The 23,388-nt window shown below is 50.7% G+C and overlaps 4 protein-coding genes across 6 annotated transcripts in view; 2 read left to right on the top strand and 2 right to left on the bottom strand.

Moving 5' to 3' along the window:
• Window positions 1–153: 153 nt before the first annotated feature.
• IGFLR1 (IGF like family receptor 1) lies at window positions 154–2,317 on the bottom strand. Its single transcript, XM_049900587.1, has 4 exons — window positions 1,972–2,317; window positions 1,349–1,533; window positions 622–1,009; window positions 154–534 (listed from the first exon to the last, which is right to left on the bottom strand). Exons 1-4 carry the CDS (start codon window positions 2,297–2,299, stop codon window positions 209–211), a joined length of 1,227 nt encoding a protein of 408 aa, XP_049756544.1. The 5' UTR covers window positions 2,300–2,317; the 3' UTR covers window positions 154–208.
• A 748-nt stretch (window positions 2,318–3,065) lies between these two features.
• Window positions 3,066–5,538, bottom strand: U2AF1L4 (U2 small nuclear RNA auxiliary factor 1 like 4). Of its 2 annotated transcripts, none has more exons than XM_049900589.1 (8): window positions 5,465–5,538; window positions 5,231–5,318; window positions 4,314–4,380; window positions 4,185–4,234; window positions 4,013–4,111; window positions 3,714–3,835; window positions 3,501–3,596; window positions 3,066–3,150 (listed from the first exon to the last, which is right to left on the bottom strand). In XM_049900589.1, the coding sequence occupies exons 1-8, from the start codon at window positions 5,506–5,508 to the stop codon at window positions 3,066–3,068; spliced, it is 651 nt and encodes a 216-aa protein (XP_049756546.1). In that variant the 5' UTR covers window positions 5,509–5,538. The 2 variants fall into 2 exon arrangements, with proteins under 2 accessions (XP_049756546.1, XP_049756545.1); XM_049900588.1 differs by having other exon boundaries at window positions 3,702–3,835.
• Window positions 5,539–5,639: 101 nt separating this feature from the next.
• PSENEN (presenilin enhancer, gamma-secretase subunit) lies at window positions 5,640–7,239 on the top strand. The gene is made up of 4 exons (XM_049900590.1): window positions 5,640–5,820; window positions 5,942–6,099; window positions 6,664–6,768; window positions 6,950–7,239. Exons 2-4 carry the CDS (start codon window positions 6,039–6,041, stop codon window positions 7,087–7,089), a joined length of 306 nt encoding a protein of 101 aa, XP_049756547.1. The 5' UTR covers window positions 5,640–5,820; window positions 5,942–6,038; the 3' UTR covers window positions 7,090–7,239.
• A 1,646-nt stretch (window positions 7,240–8,885) lies between these two features.
• LIN37 (lin-37 DREAM MuvB core complex component) overlaps window positions 8,886–23,388 on the top strand; it is a 28,996-nt gene continuing 14,493 nt past the window's right edge. The window contains exon 1 of one of the 2 annotated variants that reach the window (XM_049900769.1): window positions 8,886–9,113. In XM_049900769.1, the coding sequence (XP_049756726.1) occupies window positions 9,080–9,113 (34 nt within the window). In that variant the 5' untranslated portion in view covers window positions 8,886–9,079. The remainder of the gene's footprint in view (window positions 9,114–23,388) is intronic. The other variant, XM_049900768.1, reaches the window with a different exon arrangement.

Here is a 23,388-nt window from a genome sequence, read left to right on the forward strand (position 1 = left end):
GGCTGTTACAGAGGGCCCTGGTTGCCCATGGGCACCTGGGGCGGGCTCTCCCACCTTTGTACAGGGGAATTGGAGCAATGGAGTCTTCTCACAAGGAAAAGGAGAATCCTTGGGCCAATTAAGGTTATACCCCAAAAGGCCCAGAGTCAGCAGTAGGCACGTATTTCAAGGGAAACTTTATTGAGTACCAGGCTAGGTACAGTCCAGGTCAGCTGAGCTTGGACAACACCTGCAGTGCGTCTGCCCGCCCGAGCCGGGCCAGGTGCGTGGCAAGCTGGCCCAGACAGGCGGTGGGCTCCCTTGCTACAACCACCTCGAGCAGGGCCCGCAGCGGCGAGCAACTGGGCCGCAGCGAGTAGGCAAAGGTGGACCAGGCGGCGGGCAGCCCGTACTGCGCGGCCAGGTGCCGAGTCGTGCCGCAGGCCACGCTCCCACCCGGCCCAGGCTCGGGGTCCAGCAGCACAATCAGCTCCTCGAGCACCTCCAGCTCGTCCAGGAGGCGAGACAGCGGCTGCGTCGCCAGGGTGGGCGGCCCTGGGGGAGGAGGGAGGAGTAAGGGGGAGCGAGGGAGGACTTCCAGTCCACCTGCACCGCCCCGCCCCGCCCCGCAGCCTGACTCACCGAGGGCCTGGACTGGAAGCAGAGAGCCCACCCTCTGTGCGTTCCCCAGCTCTGGCGCCTTCAGTGACCCCGGGGAAGACGTGTGCAAGGGGAAGAGGGTGTCCAAGCCGCTGCAAACCAAGCCTGTATAGGGGAGGGGGGTGGCGTTCTGGCGGCGACAGCAGCGCCTTCCCACGGCGAGCAGGAGGATCAGGAAAAAGGTGGCGAGTGAGACCACCACCACGGGCAGGGCAAAGCTCTGCAAGGCCCGCAGAGAGACATCGCCTGCGGGCGTGTGTCCGCGCTCAGGACTCCACGACGCGCTGGAAACCGCCGGTGGGCTGGGTTCCTGGGCGCCGAGGACGCTCGGGGTGGGCAGGCGGCAGGGCTTCCTGGAAGGGACCCGCCTCTGGGAACGGAGGTGGGCGTAAAGCGGAGGCCACGCCCCCTGCCCCCTCAGCCCGAACCTCCCATCCTCAGTCCTTCAACCGGGCCACGTCCAGCCCTGGACCCACCGCCGACCCTTTCGGACACGCCGTGTACCCCAACGCAGTCCTTCGGCGGGGCTACACCCTCCCCCGGGCCCAGGCCCCGCCCCCCGGTGCCGCCCCTCCGCAGGTGGCACCCTGGCCCCGGCCCTCGGGAGCCCGGCCCTCGGGAGCCCGGCCCTCGGGAGCCCGGCCCTCGGGAGCCCGGCCCTCGGGAGCCCGGCCCTCGGGAGCCCGGCCCTCGGGAGCCCGGCCCGCACCTTTCTGCAGCTCCTCCGCCTCCCACCGCTGCTCCTCGCGGGGGCCGGGGCCGCCGCCTCGCCGCCGCAGGGCCTGCACAGCTCCGCGCCGTCGGGGTTGCACCGCCCGGGAGCGCACTCTTGGAAGGGGTGTGCCAGGTGATCGCCGTAGTCGCTGAGCCCGCAGTTCTCCGTGAACTCGTGGTCTAAAGGGCGACCGGGCGACGCCAGGCTGCCGAGCCGCCGCCTCCGCGCTGGGGACGCCCCCTCCCGCGGCTCCGGCCGGCCCCGCCCCCTCCGTGCTCTCACCTGGCCTGTCGGCGCACGTGCCCGCCCCGGCCACCCAGCCCCACGGGCCCTGCCTTCTGGAGACCTGTCCCGCAAGGCCCCGCCCAGGCCGGTCAGGCCCCGCCCACCGGGTGCCGGCCAGGCCCCGCCTCCCGCAGGCTCCACCCCTTCCCGGCCCCGCTCTCCCCTTCGGCACAGGCTCCGCCCCTACCTGTCTTACCGGCGTCAGGCCCAGCGCCCGCCCCCCTAAGTACACGTCCCCGGCCGTACCCCCCCCGCGGCCTGGGCTCCTCTCCCGCCCCCGCGCCCGCTCGCCCCGCCTGGGTCTAGGCAGACGGCCAGTCCCTGCCGCTCACCCGGGCAGGAGGGCGGCCCGAAGCGCTGCAGGCAGCTGCCGCAGCACCTGTTGTCCGGGTTCCAGTACTCCAGGCGGCCGCAGAACAGGGAGGCCCTCGGCGGCTTCGCCCGGCCCAGGAGCAGCGCGGCGATCAGGAGGAGGTGTCGAGGACCCATGGGCGGGGCCTGCAGCCTGGGGGCCGTGACCACACGACTTCCGGCCCCAGCGCCGCTGCCGCACTTTCCTGGAGACCCGACTGGAGGAAGGAAGCAGTGTGTGTGGGAGCCTGAGACCCCCCCAAGCCCGACCAGTCTGGAAGCTAGGAATCTGCCTCCTCCTCCCCCCATCCCAACTCCCCGCCCTTCATCAGAGGGACCCGTAAGGCCTCAAGGTGGCTAGGAGCTATGACTCCGGAGCCAGAGTTCTGGATTCTGCCTTCCCGCTCTCCCTTGTCCCATCCGTATAATGGGATAATAGTAGTACCTGTCCCATAGGGTTACTGTGGAAAATTCAAACCGTTACTAGATGTATAGTGCTTAGAACAACCCTGCCATACAATAAGCTCAACTTCAGGGTTAGATATGATCAACCCCCATTTCCGGGCGGTGGGCACTGAGCACCCAGCCCTAATCCTCCGAAGACTCCCTCTGCTCCACTCCCAGCCACTCCACTTTCGCTACTAGCCCCGATCTCCTCTGGGCTGAGAGTCCTCCAACCTGCCACAACCCGACTCCCTCTTTGACCAGCCTTGAGTGCAAGTGCTGCGGTTTCCCAGATGAAGGGGTTCCCACCCCACCAGTCCCATCTAGGGGCCTCCAGGGCCCCGGCCCGCGCCTGCTGCTTCCCCACCTGTTAAATGCGAAGTTGCTCTGTGGCTGAGGTTCTGACCGGAACCCAGCCTCACTTCCCCTTCTGTCAGGAGACACGGGGGTGGAGAAGAAACTCCAGGCAACAAGCTAACAAATACATACTTTATTAGGTCCCTGCGTCCAACGGATTTCACTGCGGAGTTCCGGAGCCTGGGGAAGATGAGGGTGGGGCGGGAAGGGCTTTGAGGAGGGGTCAGACCAGGAACTGTGCCTGTCAAGGGGAGAGGGCAAGGGGGCCAAGGTTTCAAAAGCGGCCATGCCGGTGGTCTGGCGAACGCCGTCGGTTCCTCTCTCGGGGACGGTGGCCAGTATGAGACCTCGGGGGCGACCTGGGAGCAGGTGTGAAGAGGGTTAGAGCCATGGGGTGGGGGGCGGGGGCGGGGAGTGGGTAGATCCCGCAGGCCTGCCTCCTTGCTCTGGGGTGGGGCAAGGTTCCAGGAGGTAGTCCTGGACTAGGGACTCAGGGGGCTGGTCTCGGAAATTCACACTGGTCTTGGGTGGGGATTCAGGCAGGTTTTGGGGTCAGGATTTAGGTGCGGATCTGAGGATGTAGCTTGGGCTAGCCTTAGGGTACAGAGGGCTTGGGGCACTACCACTAGGAGATAGGATTAGGTTCATTTCAGGCTATAGAGGCTGCCACTGGGGTATGAGGAGTCCTGGGAGGCTAGTCCTGAGGCACCTGCGCCGAGGTCCCCGCCCATACAGCTGCCGCCGGAGGTTCCGGGAGATGGGCCGCAGGTGCATAAAGTTGCAGAAGCCACCACGGGTACACTCCCTGGGCAGAAGCCAGACAGAAGGAGACTGCTTGACGACCCCTGCCCTCCCACACACTCAGGCGTCTGGGACCCTAGCTGCCCGTCCCATCCCTTTACCACCATACCCCATCTCGTACTGTCGGCAGCACGACTCCCGGAAGTCGGTGACAGGAGACAGCTCGGCGTGCACAGCCTGCCCGTTGAACCAGCGGTTGTTAAGTTCAGTCACTGCTCGCTCTGCATCCTCCTCCCGCCGGAACTAAGGGGAGAATGGGCCGGGGTTGGCAATCAAACTCTGAAATCTTCAGGGGACTGGTCAGCAGCTCTGGGAGGAGACTGGATTTAGAGGTGGACCTCAAGCTAGGAGGTATCAGTGGTGCCCATCGGGCACGGCAGTGCCTCCACTTCTGGGCTCTAATGAGGGGCCAGCAGACACCTTGACATAGACGTTCCCCACAAGATGGTCTCCCAGGTTGTCGCACACATTCATCTCTTCTATCTCCCCGTATTTCTCCTGCAGTTCCGTGAACACCTCCTGAGAAGACCCGGAGGAAGGCTGGTGAGCCCCTGGCCCACGGGACACCCAACCCGTCCCTGCCAACCCTCACCTCAAAGAAGTTATCATAGTGTTCCTGCACTTCCACGTCGCTGACGTGACCTGGGGGGGCAGGGGGGGGTCAGGGGGATGGCCTGCTGGGAGCTGTCCGCCCGGCCCCCAAGCCTAGCCCCTCACTCACAGTGCGATCCGTCTGCGGTCTGGGCCGTGTTCTGTGGATTCCGGTACAGGTTGAGCAGCACTATGGTCTGAACAGAATTAAAAGGAGCGGGGTCTGAGTACACAGGGCAGAGACCCATGCCAAGGTCCTGTGAAGGCTGGGAACAGAGACTGCCTTTTCACGCTCGGCGGTACCCAGGGCGACCATGAACTTTTTCAGCCTCGGGACTACTGGGAAGCCGCTGTGTTACTGAGAGTGCATGCTGCTCCAGGGCAGGAGCCTTATGATTGTTTGAAACTGAAGAAACGAGCGTGTGGCAAAAATTACTGTTTTTACACGGTGTTGTATGAGGTATCTGAATTTTTGGTAGGAAACACAGAAGTTTAGGAATTTTCTGTTACATATACGTACCGACAGACCCTGGTGGGGAATCTGCCGTGTAATTAGCGGTACTTCACATGTACCACTAAACACTTAGTGTAGGCTTGTGGGAGGGGGCAAGGAAAAAAAATCCATACTATCCACCATAAATTCAGACCTACTCAATGATCCCGCGTGCTTCCACTAATGAAAACACATAGTAACAACAAAAAAATCAAAGCAGAAAATAACTGGGTCACCAAAGGGTTAAAGGCTACACGTGGGTGGCACCTGGCACCAGAGGCGGAGCCTAAGCGCTGTGACCGCATCGGCGAAGCCTGGGCCTAAGGCAGCCAAAAAGGGAGTACCCAGCAGTGATGGGCAGCCCAAGGGTGGCCATGTCCCCGGGGACAGCGCCCGAAGGCTGGGCAAGGAGCCCGCAGAGAGCGCCACCGAGAAAGACTCCGAGCGCCCAAGGGGCCTCAGGAACCCGGAAGAGGCGGGACCTCAGGATGATGGACGGCAGAAGGGGACGGGCCAAGGGGCGTTAACCCCCGAAGCTCCGTGCTGCGCCTCACCTGGCTGAACGTCGGTTTGTTGTGAAGCCGGGAGCACCGGTCCCCGTGCCGGCAGGCCCCGATCTTAAAGTAAAAAGAGCAGTTAACCCTGGAAGAGGTGCAAAGACAGAGGTGAACCGAGGGCCGGGGAGGCCGGACACCCCAGAAACACCGCCCCAAGCCGCCCAGCCATCAGGGACCCAAGTACCCCGTCCCCGGCACCCCCGAGGGGCCACTCCCTACGCCCGTTCTCACTTGTCCTTCTCAGTCCCGAATATCGAAGCTAAATATTCGGCCATTTTTACCCGAACCCTCCGACTCGGGCTGCTCCGACGTCACTTCCGTTGCTTGGAGCCTTGGGAAGTGTAGTTCGTCGCCGCCTCGGGGCGCTTCCCCGGCGCTCAAACTCTCCGGTGCGCTTGGCGTGGGAAGCCCGCTCCTTCCGCACAGCTACCGACGGGAGCGCCCAGGAGCGCATGCGTACAACGTTGCCTCGCCAAAAAAAACGCCAGACTACAAGCTCCGGAGAGACCTGCGACATCTCCCGCTGGCGTCTGCGGTTGAAAGTAGCAAGAGCATCAAGCCAGAGAAAGTAGGGTTCCACTCCGCTGGTGAGTTGGGGGTCGTTTCGCGCACCCCAGTAAGCATAAAGAGCGTCTCAGCCAGCTGAGACGGGGATGCTCTTCTTTCAGCAAAGCCACCCCTAAGTTTGTCTCCGATTTGTCGTGATAGGGGCGTGGTTGCTCGCGATCCTCGCCTCCGTCATTTAGGGCTCGAGACTTGGGGCTTGCCCCGCAGACCCTTGGGACGACTCGGCCCCTGAGCAACTATGAACTTGGAGCGGGTGTCCAACGAAGAGAAGTTAAACCTGTGCCGGAAATACTACCTGGGTAAGGGCCGGTCGCCTAGGGTCCCAGGAGAAGAGAGAGCTGAGGGACTGGGCTAGTACGCCTGAGGGAGGAGGGCCTGAGGGCCTGAATTCGTCGGTCTAAGATAGGAAGTGGCTAGAGACGGGGACTCCTGGATCTGAGGGAAGGGAGGACATGGATTCTGAGGAAGGAGGAAGGAGGAGAGTGACGCTCTCAACTCCTGGCTGGGGGCAGGACTCCCAGGTCTGATGGAAGAGGGGTTTGGGGACCTGTGTTCCTGGAGGAGAGAAATCTCAAGGAGTAAACTCCTGGGTCATGGGGGAGGAGGTGTCTAGCGGACTGAACTCCTGGGACCCAGGGAGGAGGGTGCTGGAGTCTGAACTCCTGGATCCTGAGAAGGGAGTGGCTGAGGAATCAGATTTCTGGATCCCAAGGAGGAACCAGGATTCCTGAGCCCTTGACAGCAGAGATATCCATTTGAACTTGAATGCGGGAGAGGACCCTGCAACCAGATCTGGTCAGAGCTGGAGGGTGATGGGGAAGAGCATAATTACCTTATGCCCCAGCGGGTCTTTCTCTCATTAGGTGGGTTTGCTTTCCTGCCTTTCCTCTGGTTGGTCAACATCTTCTGGTTCTTCCGAGAGGCCTTCCTTGCCCCAGCTTACACGGAGCAGAGCCAAATCAAGGGCTGTGAGTCTGGAACACAGAGAAAGGGAGGCCAGCAGATGGAGGGAGGGGGAAGCTGAGCTTCGGTGGGTTGGGATGATCGAGGCTCCAGAATCCTGGGACTCTTAAAGAGAGAAAAGGGCTGCCCTTGGGGAACCAGAGAGCAGCTGGGGACCAGCCACCCTCACTCCCGTTCCTCCTACAGATGTCTGGCGCTCAGCTGTGGGCTTCCTCTTCTGGGTAATTGTGCTCACCACTTGGATCACCATCTTCCAAATCTACCGGCCCCGTTGGGGTGCCCTCGGGGACTACCTCTCCTTCACCATACCTCTGGGAACTCCCTAACACCTTCTCCTGCGCAGGCCTGGGGATCTGCTCATTCTCCCAGGATGGGCTCCTTCCTCTGCTCTAGGCTCACTCTCGAGCCCATTAAGACTTATTCCCATCTCCCATAGCCTCTGCTGATATCCTCCAATAAAGGACCCTGATTCTCAATATTGACTTCCTGGCATTTTTTGGAGTTAGAAACATAATATGATTATTCATATTAAGAAACATTGAGTATTTGTACCAGGCATACTGTTTTGTACATTGTATGCTTGTGTTCACTGAGTACTACTCATAATCCTCTGAAATGGGAACTTTCCTAGTCAGGAACTCTATTTTGCAGATGAAAGGCCAAGAAAGGAATCATGCTTCCATTTCTAGGGGCTGCCATCCTGTACTGATAGTGTGTGAATTTGAAAACATGACTTTATCACTTTTGGTATTCTCATCAGAAGTGTGGATCCCAATGCAAACCACCTAGGATTCATCTGGGCCAAGACATATGTGGCTAATGGGAGTTTCTCATTTTCTGAAGGAGGCATTGTCTGGCGCAATAGAAATATCCAACAACTGTTTTCAGAAAAGCTTTTTCTTGACCATCCTATTTGAAATTCCAACTCCCTCATTGACACTTCCCATGTCTCTTCCAGGCTTTATTCTTCCTATCAATTTCACTGAAAACATTGTACTTATTTGTGTATTGTCTATCGTTTATCCTCTAAACGATAAGCTCTGTAGTTGTTGTTAGGTGCCGTGGAGTCAGTTTCAAGTCACAGTGACCCTATGCACAACAGAATGAAACACTGCCTGGTCCTGTGCCATCCTCACAATCGTTGTTACGCTTGAGCTCATTGTTGCAGCCACTGTGTCAATTCACCTCATTGAGGGTCTTCCTCTCCCGCTGACCCTGCACTTTGCCAAGCATGATGTCCTTCTCCAGGGACTCATCCCTCCTGACAGCATGTCCAAAGTATGTAAGACGCAGTCTTGCCATCCTTGCCTACCTCCAAGGAGCATTCTGGTTGTACTTCTTCCAAGACAGATTTGTTCATTCTTTTGGCAGTCCATGGTGTATTCAATATTCTTCGCCAACACCACAATTCCAAGGCGTCAGTTCTTCTTCGGTCTTCCTTATTCATTGTCCAGCTTTCACATGCATATGATGCAATTGAAAATATCATGGCTTGGGTCAGGTGCACCTTAGTCTTCAAGGTGACATCTTTGCTTTTCAACACTTTAAAGAGGTCCTTTGCAGCAGATTCACCCAATGCAATGCATCGTCTGATTTCTTAACTGCTGCTTCCATGAATGTTGATTCTGAATCCAAGTAAAATGAAATGAAACCCTGGCATACAGTAAACATTTGCTAAATGAATGAGGTCGTGCTTAGAAACAGATTAACAGGTAGCTGGGACATAGCGAGTGCTCAATAAGAGGGATGTCCTGCTCGGGAACCGTACTCCGGACTTCCTCTGAGGGACAAGAAGCACTACCTCATTTAATTACATCCTGTCAGTAACTAAATCGGTGGTGCACCGAGGTTCTAGTACTACAAGTCCCAAGAAGCACCGCGAAGCCGGAGCCTACGTCTCCCACCGTGCCCCGCGCTGCGCAGGCGTTGTTGCTCTCGTGGAGTCGCTGGAGCTAGAACTACACCTCCTAGCAAGCGCCCGTGGCTGACGTTGCTTTGTTTCCGGAAACGAGCCCGCAGGAAGGTGGGACTTAGAGCGAGGGGGCTATGACGGCAACTGTCAATTGGTCAGGGTACGAGATCGACGTGTGCGCGGACTAATGGAAACAAGAAACTGTGGAAGGGGCCCGCCCACTGAGGGGAAGGCAGGCAGGCGGCCCCGGCGCTGTGGTCGCAGCCGGACGGCGCGGAGGGCGGAGGGCTGTCTGCACGCTGGGTTTACGTTTGACGTCCACTCGCCGGCCCCCGGCTTTGACTTGTGACCCCACGCGCCTCGGGACCCATCTGACCCAGGAAGGCAGATCCCGAGCTCAAACCATGTTCCCGGTGAAGGTAAAAGTGGAGAGATCAGGTGAGGACCCCGAGGTCGGGGGCCTGTGTGGGAGTACCAGGCTGATGAGGGTCTGGGAGTTCCGACAGACATGGTTATGGTGATCGGACCGACTAGGCGACTTCTCCCTACGGTCCATTAGACTGTCGCCATACCGGGCATCGAGCGATTCCTGCCACCTTCCTACCCTCCGGGTTCTATGCTCAAAAAACCCCACTGCCGTCGAGTCGATTCCGACTCATAGCGACCCTATAGGACAGGGTAGAACGGCCCCCGTTGAGTTCCAGGGAGCGCCTGGCGGATATGAACTGCCGACCTCTTGGCTAGCAGCTCTGTAGCACTTAACCACTATGCCACCAGCATTTCTTCTATGCTCAAAGTAGCCGTGAAATTCAGTGCTCGTGGCTCGGGCATGGTGGTGCAGTTAGACTGAGGAGCCCGAGCGTGTGACTTGGAGAAGGGCCCTTTTCTTGGCTTTGCCTCAGTTTCCCCATGCTAAGCAGTGGTCGGGAGTCAAGCGTTGTGCTGTGTACCTAAAGTACAGTTATGCTTTTAATGCTCACAATCACCCTACCCCAATAATTCCTAGGGAGTAGGAAGTGTGGCGAAAGGAGAAACGGAAACTCAAAGAGGGAAAGTCATTTTGGGTTGGAGCAGAGCTGATGGGAAACCCAAGAATGGCTTGCTAAGGGTGGTGGGAAAGACACTGAATCCAGACCAAAAAATGTAGTAAAGTAATGTTGGATGTTAGAAGGAATAAAACCAAAAAACCAAACTTGTTGCCGTCAAGTCGCTTCCAACTCATAGCAATCCTATAGGACAGAGTATAATTGCTCCATAGGGTTTCCAAGGAGCAGCTGGTGAATTCGAACTGCCGAAATTTTGTTTAGCAGCCGAGTTCTTAACCACTGTGCCACCAGGGCTCCTTAGAAGGGATAAGAGTTATTTAATTTTAAAGCAGAAAGAAAAGGTGAGGAGATCAGGAATGGGGCAAAATGAGGGAGAAGAGCCATGAGAATATGTGAGGGAACAGCAAATCAGACAAAGGGAACAGCTTTGAAAAAGCACTGAGGTTCAGGCCTGGTCTGGTCTGTTCAGGGAACAGCAGGGAGTGTGGTATGGCTGGAGCAGAGGGAGTTGGGGGGTGAGTGTGAGGAGATGGAGGCAGAGGGTGATGGGGAAGGGGAACAGATCTTGTGGGTCACAGTGAGGGCTTTGGCTCTTGCTCTGTGGGAAATGAGCCAAGAGAGGGTTTTAAACCGAGGTGTTGGTTAATAAAGATGTCCCCTCAAATGCCAGAAAATTGTGAGTGAAAAGTGAAGGCGACTTGACTGTACACAGAGCGAGGAGAGCAGTAGACAGGATTGTGCAAAGCTTGTGCAAATTAGGCTGGAAGCGTGGCAGAGCCACAGGGGATTCTAAGCAGGGGAGGATCAGAGTCAGGTTTGGTTTAGGAAGATTGCCCTGGCTATCTTGCGGAGAGTGGATCAGAAGGGGAGACGGAGGCTGGATGCCCAGGGGGAGGATGGGACAGGACCAGGGTGAGTGCGCTGGGGAAGGAATGGGTCGGGGAGATACTCAGAAGGCCAGTTTGAAAGGTCAGGGGGCTGGTGGGCTGGGATGGGAGAGGGAGGGAGAGAGGCATCCATGGTGAGGCCCAGAAAGGCACTGGGGGACAGTGGGGTCACCCCTGAGATGGGAACCCAGGAAGATGGGTAAGTTTAGAGAGCACCGAGGCCAGCGTGGGACCCAGTGGGTGGGAGGAGCCTGGGACATGTCCAAGGAGTTGTCCAGGAATCCACAGACTCCCCGAGGTCTGGGTTTCAGGAGAGAGGCTGGGGCTGGGGTCAGAGATGTGGGCATGATCCATACCCTTGGCTCCTGCCTGAAGCTCTTTGCCCTAATCTCATCTATCCTCAGCCTCTCACCCTCACCCCATCTCTCCTGAGCAAAGTTGGGATTCCTCTCTCCAGGTCTCTTCAGGAGTCCCAGGGCTAGTGAGGCAGTCCCTCCAGGCTCTGAGCACTGGCCTAGAGCTCCTACCACTTGGAAGTGGAGAGTGAACACCCCACAAGGCTGAGAGGAGAATAATCATAACCTCATCACCTCCTTAAATTCTATAAAGAAGAGAGGCAATCATATAGGCCAGCAGCGCCAGGTAGTGACTACAGCTGAGTGAAGTGAGCCAGGTCAGGTCTGTGGCATGCAGGCAGGTGGACCCAGATCTCCTTATTTCTTCAGAAAAGCCAAAAATGGGTATTTAGGTGAGATCTCCCAGCTTTTAAGTGTTGACAGCTCACTCAGATTTAAAATAACACCATTACCTCAGCCAGACAAAACACATCTAGGGACCAGATCCTGACCTTCAGGTTCTCAATTTGAGCACCTGCCTTATAACTTCAGCTGTGGAGTCATATGGCCAGGCTTTTCCATTTTCTAGCTGAGGCTAGGAGCCTAAGGGGAGGATGGAGCAGGACCAGGGAGAGTGACTTTGGACAAGTGCCCTAACATCTTTATGCCTCAGTTTCCTTATCTGTAAAAACAGGGATTGTAAGAATGGCGGGGCAGTGGCCTCTGACCTCCTTTTTTAACTTCACAAGAGGGGTGGAGAATCATTGACATCAGCCCAAGGCTGACTGCTACGAGGCAGAGGTCAGACATACCTCCTCTCTCCAGCCTTTTCCCAATTCTGACGCCAGCCGTCCTTCCCATGGCAGTCTCTGCTTCTGTGCTGGGTGTAATAACTAAGTGCAGTGGCCACACAGGACTCGCAGACCGTACTCACAGTTACAGGGTTTATTAGAGAAGTAACAGGTTACAATTCAGGATCAGAAACGACTCAGGCTACAGTTCTTCAGTCAGGACAGCTTCTCAGCCATGCCCGCAAGCAGGCCTCTCTTGGCCCTTGGCCTCTTGGGCCAGCGTGGCCCCTGCCCTGCTCAGGCAAGTGTTACAGAGCTCTTTTAACTCTGCCAATAAGTATCCAGAGGCACCCCACTCGCCAGTAAGCCTTGCCTGAAGGCGCCCAGCTGTCTTGCTAAGTGAGTCGGCAAGCCCAGCTCCACTATCAAGTGCCTGCCAGTAAGCCTTCCCTGAAGGCGCTCATCAGTGAGCCTGCAAGCCTGGCTCCACCAATGCCCAGAAACACTGCACTCTGCCAGCAAGCTTCCTGCCTGAAGGTGCTCAGCTTTCTTGCTCTGTTGGCTGGGAAGCCCACACTGCTGTCTCTGCAGGTCTCCTGGTTCTCCTGCCTCTGCCGCTGCCATTTCTCTGGTGCTGCTTCTCACTGTCTCTTGCTGTCTCTGAAGTTACAGCGCGCTTTCTCTCTCTCTGTCTAGGAGGATCTCAGTGCAGGGACCCTGGGTCCAAAGGATGCGCTCCAGTCCCAGCTCTTCTTTCTTGGTGGTAGGAGGTCCCCCCTCTGCTGTGGGATTGGCTCTCTTTTAAATGTAGTGAAATGGCAAAATTGACCAGTCCCTTCATTAGGGTCCCGTACACCTTATTTACATGGTCCCACCCACAAAAAGATGCCATGCACGTTATTTGCGTTATTAGCAGGCTATCCAATCCCTTTGGTAGGACACAGGCACCTCATTTGTATAGTCCCACCACATCATTTGGTGGGCGTTACAACACCATGGTAAGAAAGGCCATTTAAAAGTGATCCGTTGTGCCACAGGGATAAAAATCCTACATACCTCTGTTGTGTAGGATTTTATCTTAGAAAATTAATAGAGACACTCAGGCTTCTCATGCATAAACTAGTTCAATTTATTGCAAGGTAGTTATTGCAAGACACCCAAGTAAGACCCCACAACATTCATTCAGAATTGGAGAATCAGAGTTAACAATTGCAATTATAGTGTTAGTTCAGTGGTTAGAGTTCAAATCTTTACACTCCAGGCTTTTATCTTGAAGGTCTCGGGAGGAAGATTTGATCATGCTTCGAACTCAGCGGAGGTCCCTCATAGCTAGGGTACAAAGTTGGCCGCGGTTCTTGGTCTTCAGAGAGAACAAAAGACTGGAGAAAGTGCCTATTGCCTCTGTGTCCTCTCAGTGAGCGGGAATTCAGGGTTAATGTGTGACATTCTCACGCTGGCCTCACACAGTAAAGACCAGCATGATGTCAGAGACTAGTGCGTGGTATCTTTTCTCTAGGGTTAGAGATAGCTGAATGTCATGTGTTTTTTTCTTCAAGGTTAGAGATTAGGGAGCTCCTTTAAACTTATGTCTCAAGGATAGTTTACAAAGAGTAACTGTTATGTTGTCTTTTATCACAGCAGGCTGGGTCAAAGTCAACTTAAAGGTTGTTTACCACATTCCTCAGATACTTCACATGCCTCTCTGTGTTTTCAGAAGTTTTATAAATAGTTTTCTAATGGATACAAGTTTCTAATGATTTATAGTTCATGTCAGAGAATCTCACAAAGGCAAACATTTCTAAGGCCATATTATGAGTGATGACACATACGTATTTTGAAAGCACAATACCAGTAGTGATTTACACTTTATGGGATTTGAGATCATTATAGACATCATGGAGCCCTGGTGGCACAGTGGTTAAGGACTCAGCTGCTAACCAAAGAGGTCAGCAGTTCAAATCCACCAGCCTCTCCTTGGAAACCCTATGGAGAAGTTCTGTTCTGTCATATAGGGTTGCTATAGTCAGAATTGACTCAAAAGCAACGGTTTTATAGCCATCATACATGAAGAAAGGAAAAAGGAAAGAAAGAAAAGACCAAGCTGAAAGAACTGAAGAAAAAATTCAAGCCTCAAGTTGCAATATTGAAGGATTCTATGGGCAAAATATTGAATGATGCAGGAAGCATCAAAAGAAGATGGAAGGAATACATAGTCACTATACCAAAAAGAATTCTTCGACATCCAGCCATTTCAGGAGGTAGCATATGATCAAGGACCAGTGGTACCAAAGGAAGAAGTCCAAGCTACACTGAAGGCATTGGCAAAAAACGAGGCACCAGGAATCGATGGAATACCAACTGAGGTGTTTCAGCAAATGGATGCGAAGCTGGAAGCACTCACTTGTCAGTGCCGAGAAATTTGGAAGACACCTACCTGGCCAGCTGACTGGAAAGATCCATGTTTATGCCCATCAAAGAAAGATGATCGGGCAGAATGCGGAAATTACTGAACAGTATCATTAACATCACAATCAAGTAAAATTTTGCTGAAGGTAATTGAAAAATAGTTGTAGCAGTACACAGACAGGGAGCCGCAAAAAATTCAAGCCGGATTCAGAAGAGGATGTGGAACAAGGGATATCATTGCTGATATCAGATGGATCTTGGCTGAAAGCAGAGAATATCAGAAAGATGTTTACCTGTGTTTTATTGACTATGCAAAGCATTCAACTATGTGGATCATAACAAGTTATGGATAACATTGTGACGAATGAGAATTCCAGAACACTTAAATGTGCTCATGAGGAACCTGTAGATAGACCAGAATAAGGGGATACTGCTTGGTTTAAAATCAGGAAAGGTATGTGTCAAGGTTGTATCCTTTCACTGTACTTATTCACTCTGTATGCTGAGCAAATAATCTGAGAAGCTGGACTATATGAAGAAGAACATGGCATTAGGATTGGAGGAAGACTCATTAACAACCTGTGTTATGCAGATGACACAACCTTCCTTGCTGAAAGTGAAGAGGACTTGAAGCACTTACTGATGGAGATCAAAGACTGCAGCTGTCAGTATGGACTGCACCTCAACATGAAGAAAGCAGAAATACTCAAAACTAGACCAATAAGCAACATCATGATAAATGGAAAAAATTGAAGTTGTCAAGGATTTCATTTTACTTGGATCCACAATCAATGTGCGTGGAAACGGAAGTCAAGAAATTGGATGGTGTATGGCATTGGGCAAATCTGCTGCAAAAGACTTCTTTAAAGTGTTAAAAAGCAAACATGTTACTGTAAGGACTAAGGTGCACCTAACCCAAGCCCTGGTGTTTTCAGTTGCCTCATACGCAGTGAATAAGGAAGACCGAAGAAGAATTGACTGGTAAAGAATGTTGAATATACCATGGACTGGCAGAAGAATGAACAAATCTGTCTTGGAAGAAGTACAGCCAGAGTGCTTCTTAGAGGCAAGGATGGCAAGATTTCATCTCATATACTTTGGGCATGTTATTAGGAGGGACTAATCCCTGATGAAAGACATCTTGCTTTCTAAAGTAGACAATCAGTGAAAAAGAAGAAGACCATCGATGAGATGGATTGACACAGTGGCTGCAACAGTGGGTTCAAACACAGGAATGATTGTGAGGATGGTGCAGGACCGGGCAGTGTTCCGTTGTTCTGTTGCACACAGGGTTGTTATGAGGCAGAAGCAACTTGACAGCACTTAACAACAATAGAAACATACAGAACAGTCTACCTCTTGATCCAAACCACATTTTTAGATTTCAGATTTTTAGCACACACCTTTTTAAAGCAAGTTTAAAAAAAAAATTTATTGTGTGTTAAGTGAAAGTTTATAAATCAAGTCTGTCTCTCATACAAAAATTTATATACACCTTGGTATGTACTCCTAGTTGCTCTCCTCCTAATGAGACAGCACACTCCTTCTCTCCACCCTGTATTGCTCGTGTCTGCTTAGCCAGATTTCAGCCTCCTCTGCCTTCTCATGTCCCCTCCAGACAGGAGCTGCCCGCATAGTCTCATGTGTCTACTTGAGCCAAGAAGCTTACTCCTCACCAGTATCATTTTCTATCTTGTAGTCCAGTCCAATCCCTGTCTAAGGAGTTGGTTTTGGGAGTGGTTCCAGTCTTAGGCTAACAGAAGGCCTGGGGACCATGACCTCCGGGGTCCTTCTAGTCTCAGTCAGACCATTAAGTCTGGCCTTTTTTATGAGAATTTGAGGCCTGCATCCCGCTGCTGTCTTGCTGTGTCAGGGGTTCTCTGTTGTGTTCCCTGTCAGGGCAGCCATCGGTTGTAGCCGGGCATCATCTAGTTCTGGTCTCACGCTGATGTAGTCTCTGGTTTATGTGGCGCCCCGCGTAGTGGCTAAGTGCTACGGCTGCTAACCAAAGGGTTGGCAGTTTGAATCCACCAGGCGCTCCTTGGAAACTCTATGGGGCAGTTCTACTCCGATTCCTATAGGTTCGCTATGAGTCGGAATCGACTCAAGGGCACTGGGTTTTTTTTTTCTGTCTCTTGGGCTCATAATTAACCTTGTGTCTTTGGTGTTCATTCTCCTTTGCTCCAGGTGGGTTGAGACCAGTTGATGCATCTTAGATGCCACTTGCTAGTGTTAAAGCAAGTTTTAACAGAAATATCCCCAATACAATTGGTGTGGTAAAAACAAAAGCTTCTTTTACATGGGTTAAAATCTAATTCCCCAAATTCCAGAAGCTTAGCTTATTCAACCATGCAGATACACTTCCCTGATAATTCTTTGTCTAGTTAAACATCGTTACATGAAACTTACGAGGTATAAGCATTGATAGCGTGTTGTAAGGCATGGGCAGACACCATAAATGCTGTATGTATAGCAGTCATTACTTTTGGAAATTTGTTCTTCTCTTCTTTATTTGCCTTTTGGATCATGGATTGTATATGCTTCGTTTTCTGCTTCAGATGGTTGCTCACCTGGTCATATGTATCCAAGGTTGATTTTACTTCAATCAGAAATATATTTGGTTTGATTATATGATAAATTTCAATAGTAGTTTTTATTATTCTTTTGTACGTACTGGGAATAGTGTATTTTTTCCAGTAGTAAAGGTCGGTATTAATTAATATAGCCTTGAAGGGGAAATTCTGCATTATTGCCATCTGTTCAGTAAGTTTGAACATGGATTGTATATGTAAGAGCCCTGGTCGCTCAGTGGTTAAAGTATTCGACTACTAACCAGAAGGCCGGTGGTTCAAAACCACCAGCTGCTCCCTGGGGGAAGGATGTGGCAGTCTCCTTCTGTAAAGATCTTGGAAACCCAGTGGGGCAGTTTTGCTCTGTCCTACAGGGTCACTGTGAGTCAAAATTGACTTGACGGCAGTGTTGTTTTTTGTTTTTTTTTTTTGGTTCAGTAAGTTAGATTTATCAAAATTTTGGAGCATGTTCTAAAGGTCCAGTTTCCCAAATTATAGACAACTGGTTGTTTAGGCTTTATGGCCATAGTCATAGGAACTCAGACATCTGAAACACTGATGTAGTCAGGGGTTATCCAGGTATCATGAATCCATTCTAATAGCTGACCAGGTGAGACATACATGCCTTCTTTGTACAGAGGCGCTTATTCAGCTCTCAGCAGCCAGTCTTCCTTTTGAAATTGGGGTAGCACCTCTGTCTTTCAGAGCTAAGGTTTTAATTTGTTATGCTCCTGTGAAGGTTATATCAATTTAGATTTAATGGGATTGCCTGTTATAGTAGGGGTCCAATATCTACTTGTTATTATGGTAGATATGTAAGGCAGGTTGTCTTAAAGTATTACACATTGCAGTTCATTTGGATCATAGCCTACCTCATTGTGTCTTGATCTATAGATTTTCAAGTTGTTGTTTAATCCTCTTATTTATGTATCTGCTGCCATTCAGTGGCTTTGCTTCAGATGCTCTTAGCATGATTTGTTCCAGCATTATGTTCATTAATGTTATCAATTGAGACATATCTCACTCGTGAGCCTAAGTGTGACAAAGCTGTCATAGCATGAGAATTAAAATTCTTGTATTGTTTTTGAAGATCTTTTAGATTGTCTGTCAGGTCAGTAGTCTGAAATGCTGACTGTAAAGTTTTTATCAGGTGCCCTACGAGACTGCCTAAAATTGTAGGGGCTTCCTCAGCTTTAAGGAGTTTCTTGACGTAGCATCTGAAGACCTATCATAAGGCCCAAGAGGATGCTCAGAGTGAGCGGGTGCCCTTCTGTTTGCCGAGAGGTGGGACTGATTCAGAGCTAAGGAATAAAAGACAACTTAAAAAAAAAAACAAAAACCATTGCCGTTGAGTAGATTCCGGTGCACAGCGACCCTGCAGTACAGAGTAGAACTGCCTGTCACGGATTGAATTGTCTCCCCCGCAAAATAGCTGTCAACTAGGCTGGGTCATGATTCCCAGTATGGTATGATTGTCTACCATTTTGTCATCTGATGTGATTTCCCTTTGTGTTGTGACTCTTACCACTCTGATGTAATGGGATGGATGAGCAGCAGTTATATCGATGAGATTTACAAGGTTAGGTAGTGTCTTAAGCCAATCTCTTTTGAGATACAAAAGAGAGAAGTGAGCAGAGAGACATGGTGACCCTATACCACCAAGAAGGCAGCAGAGTATATCCTTTGGATCCGAGGTTCCTGCACAGAGAAGCTCCTAGAGCATGGGAAGATTGATGACAAGGACCTTCCTCCAGAGTTGACAGAGAGAGAAAGCTTTCCCTGAATTTGGACTTCTAGCCTACTAGACTGTGAGAGGCTAAACATCTCTTTGTTAAAGCCATCCATTTGTGGTTATAGATCTTAATCTGTTATAGCAGGACTAGATGACCAAGACACTGCCCCACAGGGTTTCCAAGGAGCGGCTGGTGGATTTGAACTGCCAACCTTTTGGTAGGCAGCCAAGCTCTTTACCACTACCCTATGAGGCAGTTCTAACCTGTCCTACAGGGTCACTATAAGTTGGAATCACTCGTCAGCAACAGGAAGATACAACAGTAAGGTTAATTATAACAGAATGGTCTAGAATTAAGCATGTGTTCCCATATGGCTGGGTAGGTAACAGTAGTCAACAGTTACAGTGGAGGTTGAGGGCTCAGTTGAGGTGAATGGCGTTGGTGATTCAGTGCCAGACAGTGCACACAGCAGAATTGTTGATACCTGAAGGAAGCTGAGAAATCCATGCCATTGGTTTGGGACCCACTGCAGTAAGTTAGCCTGCTAAGACAAAACTCCTGAGAGCCGTACATGTAAGCAATAGGGTTCCAAGAAGGCAGCGTAGCTTTGGGCGACACATTTAAAAATGATTAAATAAGAATTAGAGAAGTGTCTTTAATATGTAGGGTTTTAGATTTCCTATAGTCACCTACTATGTCTTTCTAGTGGCTGGGGCAATAATTTTTCCTTTGCTAAATGAATCGTTATTAGATTTTTTAAGGACTGTACCAGAAACATTACTGTGCTATTATTTATGGCAGTAATGAACTTAATATCAGTAGGGGCGGTAAGCATCATGTCTGTGGGGCTGGGGATGGTAATACCTTCCTTGTGGTTAAGAGATTTAGTTGCTGTCTGTAATTGTTTAGACCATCTTTGAAGTTCCTGATCATTGGTAAGGAGTTGTAATTTCTGTTTAAATAAACCATTATATCTTTTAAAACTACAAGATGCTGTAGAGTTACAAGGTAAATAAATGTGCCACGATATTCCTCTATCTTCAGCCCGTTTCTGCACTTGCTGTCTAGGGAAATGTGTGCCTTGATTTGATTCTGTAATATGAGGTATGCTCAAGCAAGATACGGAGCCCTGGTGGGAAAGTTGTTAAAAGCTACAGCTGCTAACCAAAAGGTCAGCAGTTTGAACCCTCCAGCTGCTCCTTGGAAACCCTATGGGGCAGTTCTACTCTGTCCTATAGGGTTGCTATGAGTTGCAATCAACTCGACGGCAAAAGGTTTGGAAAGCAAGATACCTGTATCTCTAATGCTTTTGTGGAGGAGAGCTGGTTACAGGTTTGACAAGGACGTGGTAATCCAAAACCAAACCATGTGTCCTCTACACTGCATGAATATTTCTTATTTTTTAACGTATGCAAAGGATAATGTAGTCTTATTTGAGTAACTTGAAAAGGCCTTGTAAAACAGCCTGAGTAGGAGTGATAGTAAAACCTGTCTAACTTTGGGGCGGGGGGAGGGTAATACAAATAAAGATCGGCCCAAGGCTGAGCCCTGGGAGGTGGAGGTCAGACATACCTCCTCTCTCCAACCTTTTTATCAATTCTGACACCAGCCGTCCCTCCCACGGCACTCTCTACTTCTCTTCTGGATTTAGTAAGCTGTTGCAATGGCCACACAGAACTCATAGGCCATATTTATGGGTAAGTGACTTATCAAGGAAGAGCGTACAACTTGGGATCAGGATCAACAGACTACAGCATTAGGATCGGAAAGCATGCAGCCAGAGTCTCCCTTCTTCAGTGCAGGGCAGCTCTCTCAGCTCCTCTAGGCCGTGCAGGTCTCTCAGGACAGGCCTCTCCATAGCCCCCTGAGGACACACTCCTCTTGGCTCTGCCCCTGGGCCCCTTCCAGGCCTCTCACTGTCTTCAGTGTTACAGCCCTTGACTGGTGTTACTGCTTTTTTAGGAGATTCCTTGCCTCCTCTCTCTGCTTGTTCTTTCTGCTTTCTTTCTTTTGCTTCTTCCTGCTGCTTCTCTTCTTGCTCTTTCAGTCTGCCAAACCTCTATGCCGCTGGCTGCTTGTATGTATAAACTCCTCATCAATTTCAAGGCATGGCCCTCCCACCAAGGCCACAAACTGAGGTGACCAGTCCCCTCTCAGTAGGCCACAGACACATCATTGCATAGTAGACGAGGCTGTGCTACAACTCACCTCATTTGCATAATCTATTGACCAGTCCCTGCAAGGTGTTTACCAATCACAGGGTCGGCTGCAGCTCAGGGCCAGGCAGAAAGTATCAAACCAAGTCATTCACAGCTTACCCAGAAAATGTCAGTCAACCTGGGCAAAAATAACAAACCCTGCGGGGTAGAAAACTAGGGCAAAGGTATCACCTCAGGGTTTAGGGGGAAAATCTCTCAAGCTGTTTTTCCGAAGAACCCAGGCAAAAGGCCACATAAAGGAACTCATTTCACCACAGGCCTGTGAGGCTTTATCTTGTCAGAGTATTTGTTAGGCTGTCTCCATGCCTTAAATGTCCCACAAGGCTCACGGTGTGTAACCCCATATTGTAAAGTTTTCTGTGATATGGGGAGATTTTGTCTAAGTGCCCAGTTTTTAGCAGCATGAAACCCTGCCTGCCCACATGGTTCCTGTGCCCACTTAATGTATCTTCTGAAGGTGGTGGTAGAGAGCTGTCTCTCTGCCAGCTAGCATTAAAATCCCTATTTAGCGTGATCGTAGATATTTCTTGCGAAATTCCCCGTGTGTCCTGGCCGTTAGTGAGCATTCCTTTGGTGGATGCACTGACCTTCGCTGGCTTATCTCCTGCATGATTGTGTTGTGTTACGTTACTACCGTGCAGAACTGTGTGCGGTGTTGGTGTTTGTAATGTCTGCCAGATGTCCTTTCTCCGGATCTCACGGTTGCCGCTTTTCCAGTCATTTCATTGTCAAGTGCTAGACTGTATGGCGAAGCCATTAGCAACAAGCCACAAATTTATACACAAATATAGATAACTTTCTGTCCTTGTATTAGGGTTTGTCTGATCACTAAGTTCACAGCCATCAATTTTGCACTAAAAAACCCACTGCCATCAGGTCGATTCCAGCTAATCGCAACCCTATAGGACAGAGTAGAACTGTCCCGTTGAGTTTCCACGGACCAGCTGGTAGAATCGAACAGCCAACCTTTGGGTTAGCAGCCAAGCCCTTAACCACTGCTCCACCAGGACTCCCAATTCTGCACACTGAGCTGATTGACCTACACTTGCCTTTGGTTAAAGGAGCCCTGGTGGTGCAGTAGTTAAAGAGCTCGGCTGCTAACTGAAAGGTCAGCAGTTCGAACCCACCAGCTGCCCGGTGGGAGAAAGATTTGACAGTCTACCCTATGAGGCAGTTCTGCTCTGTCCTATAGGGTCGCTATGAGTCCGGATTGACCCCACAGCAGTGGGGTTAGGATCATACCATCTAAAGTTCTTGAGACCTTAGCCTTACAATATACTCCTGATGGGGTCATGGTGACTGAAACATCTGTAAACCCTGAATTGGTAAGTGCTAAGGACCAGGGTGGTTCCGATTGCCCAGCTGCTTAGACTTGGATTGGCCCACCCTGAGAAATTCTGGCAAGCCCACTGTTGGCAATGTTGAGGTTTCCTCAGTTAATGCAGAGGGGCGGCAATCCCTCTGTATGTCCTACTCAGAAATATACCATTTCCGATTGAGAACTTTCTGGTCAGATGTTACACCTTTTTGTTTGTCAGGCATCCGGTGGACCCATGCTAGGATTGGTCGAGGTATGTGAAGCTAAATACTCCTTTTTTTCAGTTAGTGGCTCTGTGCATTGTATCACTTCATGCAGAGCCCACGTAAGTTTTCCCATAGGAGAATATTTGTGTTCCGCCCAAGAAAATTTTTAGAACAAAAGCCGGTCGAGTTAAATTTACAGTCTGTAAGATTTTTAATCCGTTTGTGACGAAACCTTGTGAAAACCAACATTCTACTCTGTGCTTTGATTCAGAACGCCGAGGTGCAGGAGCCTGAGACGTTTGCACTGCTCCTTTCAAAAGTGTTCGAAAACGTCCCCGTGTCGGCCCCCAAGTGAATGTCTTGTTGTTTCATAAAATTTGTCTTCAGTCCTGTATATATTGCTCCAGTATGCAAATAAGCCAGTAAATTTCTGTGCCACTTCTTTGGTGCTGGGGATAATACCTGTAACAGCTTATTGATAACAGAATGCCTCATAGGGCAGACTGTCAAATCAAATGAGAAATTGGAAGCCAAGAGAGAAGGTCCCAAGGCACCTTATACTCAGTGAGAATTGCCTCAGTTGCTTCCCTAGCTTGAACCTCGGCCGTGGCCACTCTTCGAGCAACTTCAATTTCCATGTCATGGATACACACGCAATATTGATTACCACCTAAGGCACAGTTACCACCCTGAGAGACTAATATATAATCTAAAGCTAACCTGTTTTGTAAAATTATTTCATATAAATTTTGCAGTTCTCAGATGGTCATTATAGCAGATCCTAACTGTTGTATTAAGTCCTGTAATTCTAAACCAATTCTTTAAAAAACATTTGGAGCCTGTCTTAGTTATCGAATGCTGCTATAACAGAAATAACACAAGTGGATGGCTTTAACAAATAGAAATTTATTCTCTCACAGTTTAGGAGGCTAGAAGTCCAAATTCAGGGAGCCAGTTCCAGGGGAAGGCTCTCTCTGTCGGCTCTGGGGGAAGGTCCTTGTCATCAGTCTTCTCCTGGTCTAGGAGTTTCTCAGCGCCAGGACCCCAGGTCCAAAGGACACTCTCCGCTCCCAGCTCTCTCTTGGTGTAGGAGGTCCTTCTTTTCTCTGCTTGATTCTCTTTTATATCTCAAAAGAGAGTGACTCAAGATACAACCTAATCCTGTAGATCCTGTCCTGCCTCATTAACATAACTGCCTCTAA

Source organism: Elephas maximus, chromosome 11 (genome assembly GCF_024166365.1).
Source record: "Elephas maximus indicus isolate mEleMax1 chromosome 11, mEleMax1 primary haplotype, whole genome shotgun sequence".
NCBI lineage: Eukaryota > Metazoa > Chordata > Mammalia > Proboscidea > Elephantidae > Elephas > Elephas maximus.

What these genes read in the sequence shown, in the direction of transcription:
- U2AF1L4 (XM_049900588.1), bottom strand. Translation starts at nt 5,508, where the DNA reads ATGGCCGAATATTTAGCTTCGATATTCGGGACTGAGAAGGACAA. An exon ending in TTCGGGACTGAGAAGGACAA is followed by an intron (nt 5,319 to 5,464) that starts GTGAGAACGGGC and finishes CACCTCTTCCAG; the next exon opens with GGTTAACTGCTCTTTTTACT. An exon ending in GACCGCAGACGGATCGCACT is followed by an intron (nt 4,235 to 4,313) that starts GTGAGTGAGGGG and finishes CTGCCCCCCCAG; the next exon opens with GTCACGTCAGCGACGTGGAA.
- PSENEN (XM_049900590.1), top strand. Translation starts at nt 6,039, where the DNA reads ATGAACTTGGAGCGGGTGTCCAACGAAGAGAAGTTAAACCTGTGCCGG. An exon ending in GTGCCGGAAATACTACCTGG is followed by an intron (nt 6,100 to 6,663) that starts GTAAGGGCCGGT and finishes TTCTCTCATTAG; the next exon opens with GTGGGTTTGCTTTCCTGCCT. An exon ending in GCAGAGCCAAATCAAGGGCT is followed by an intron (nt 6,769 to 6,949) that starts GTGAGTCTGGAA and finishes TTCCTCCTACAG; the next exon opens with ATGTCTGGCGCTCAGCTGTG.
- IGFLR1 (XM_049900587.1), bottom strand. Translation starts at nt 2,299, where the DNA reads ATGGGGGGAGGAGGAGGCAGATTCCTAGCTTCCAGACTGGTCGGGCTT. An exon ending in CGGGCCGCCCTCCTGCCCGG is followed by an intron (nt 1,534 to 1,971) that starts GTGAGCGGCAGG and finishes GTCGCCCTTTAG; the next exon opens with ACCACGAGTTCACGGAGAAC. An exon ending in GCTTCCAGTCCAGGCCCTCG is followed by an intron (nt 535 to 621) that starts GTGAGTCAGGCT and finishes CTCCTCCCCCAG; the next exon opens with GGCCGCCCACCCTGGCGACG.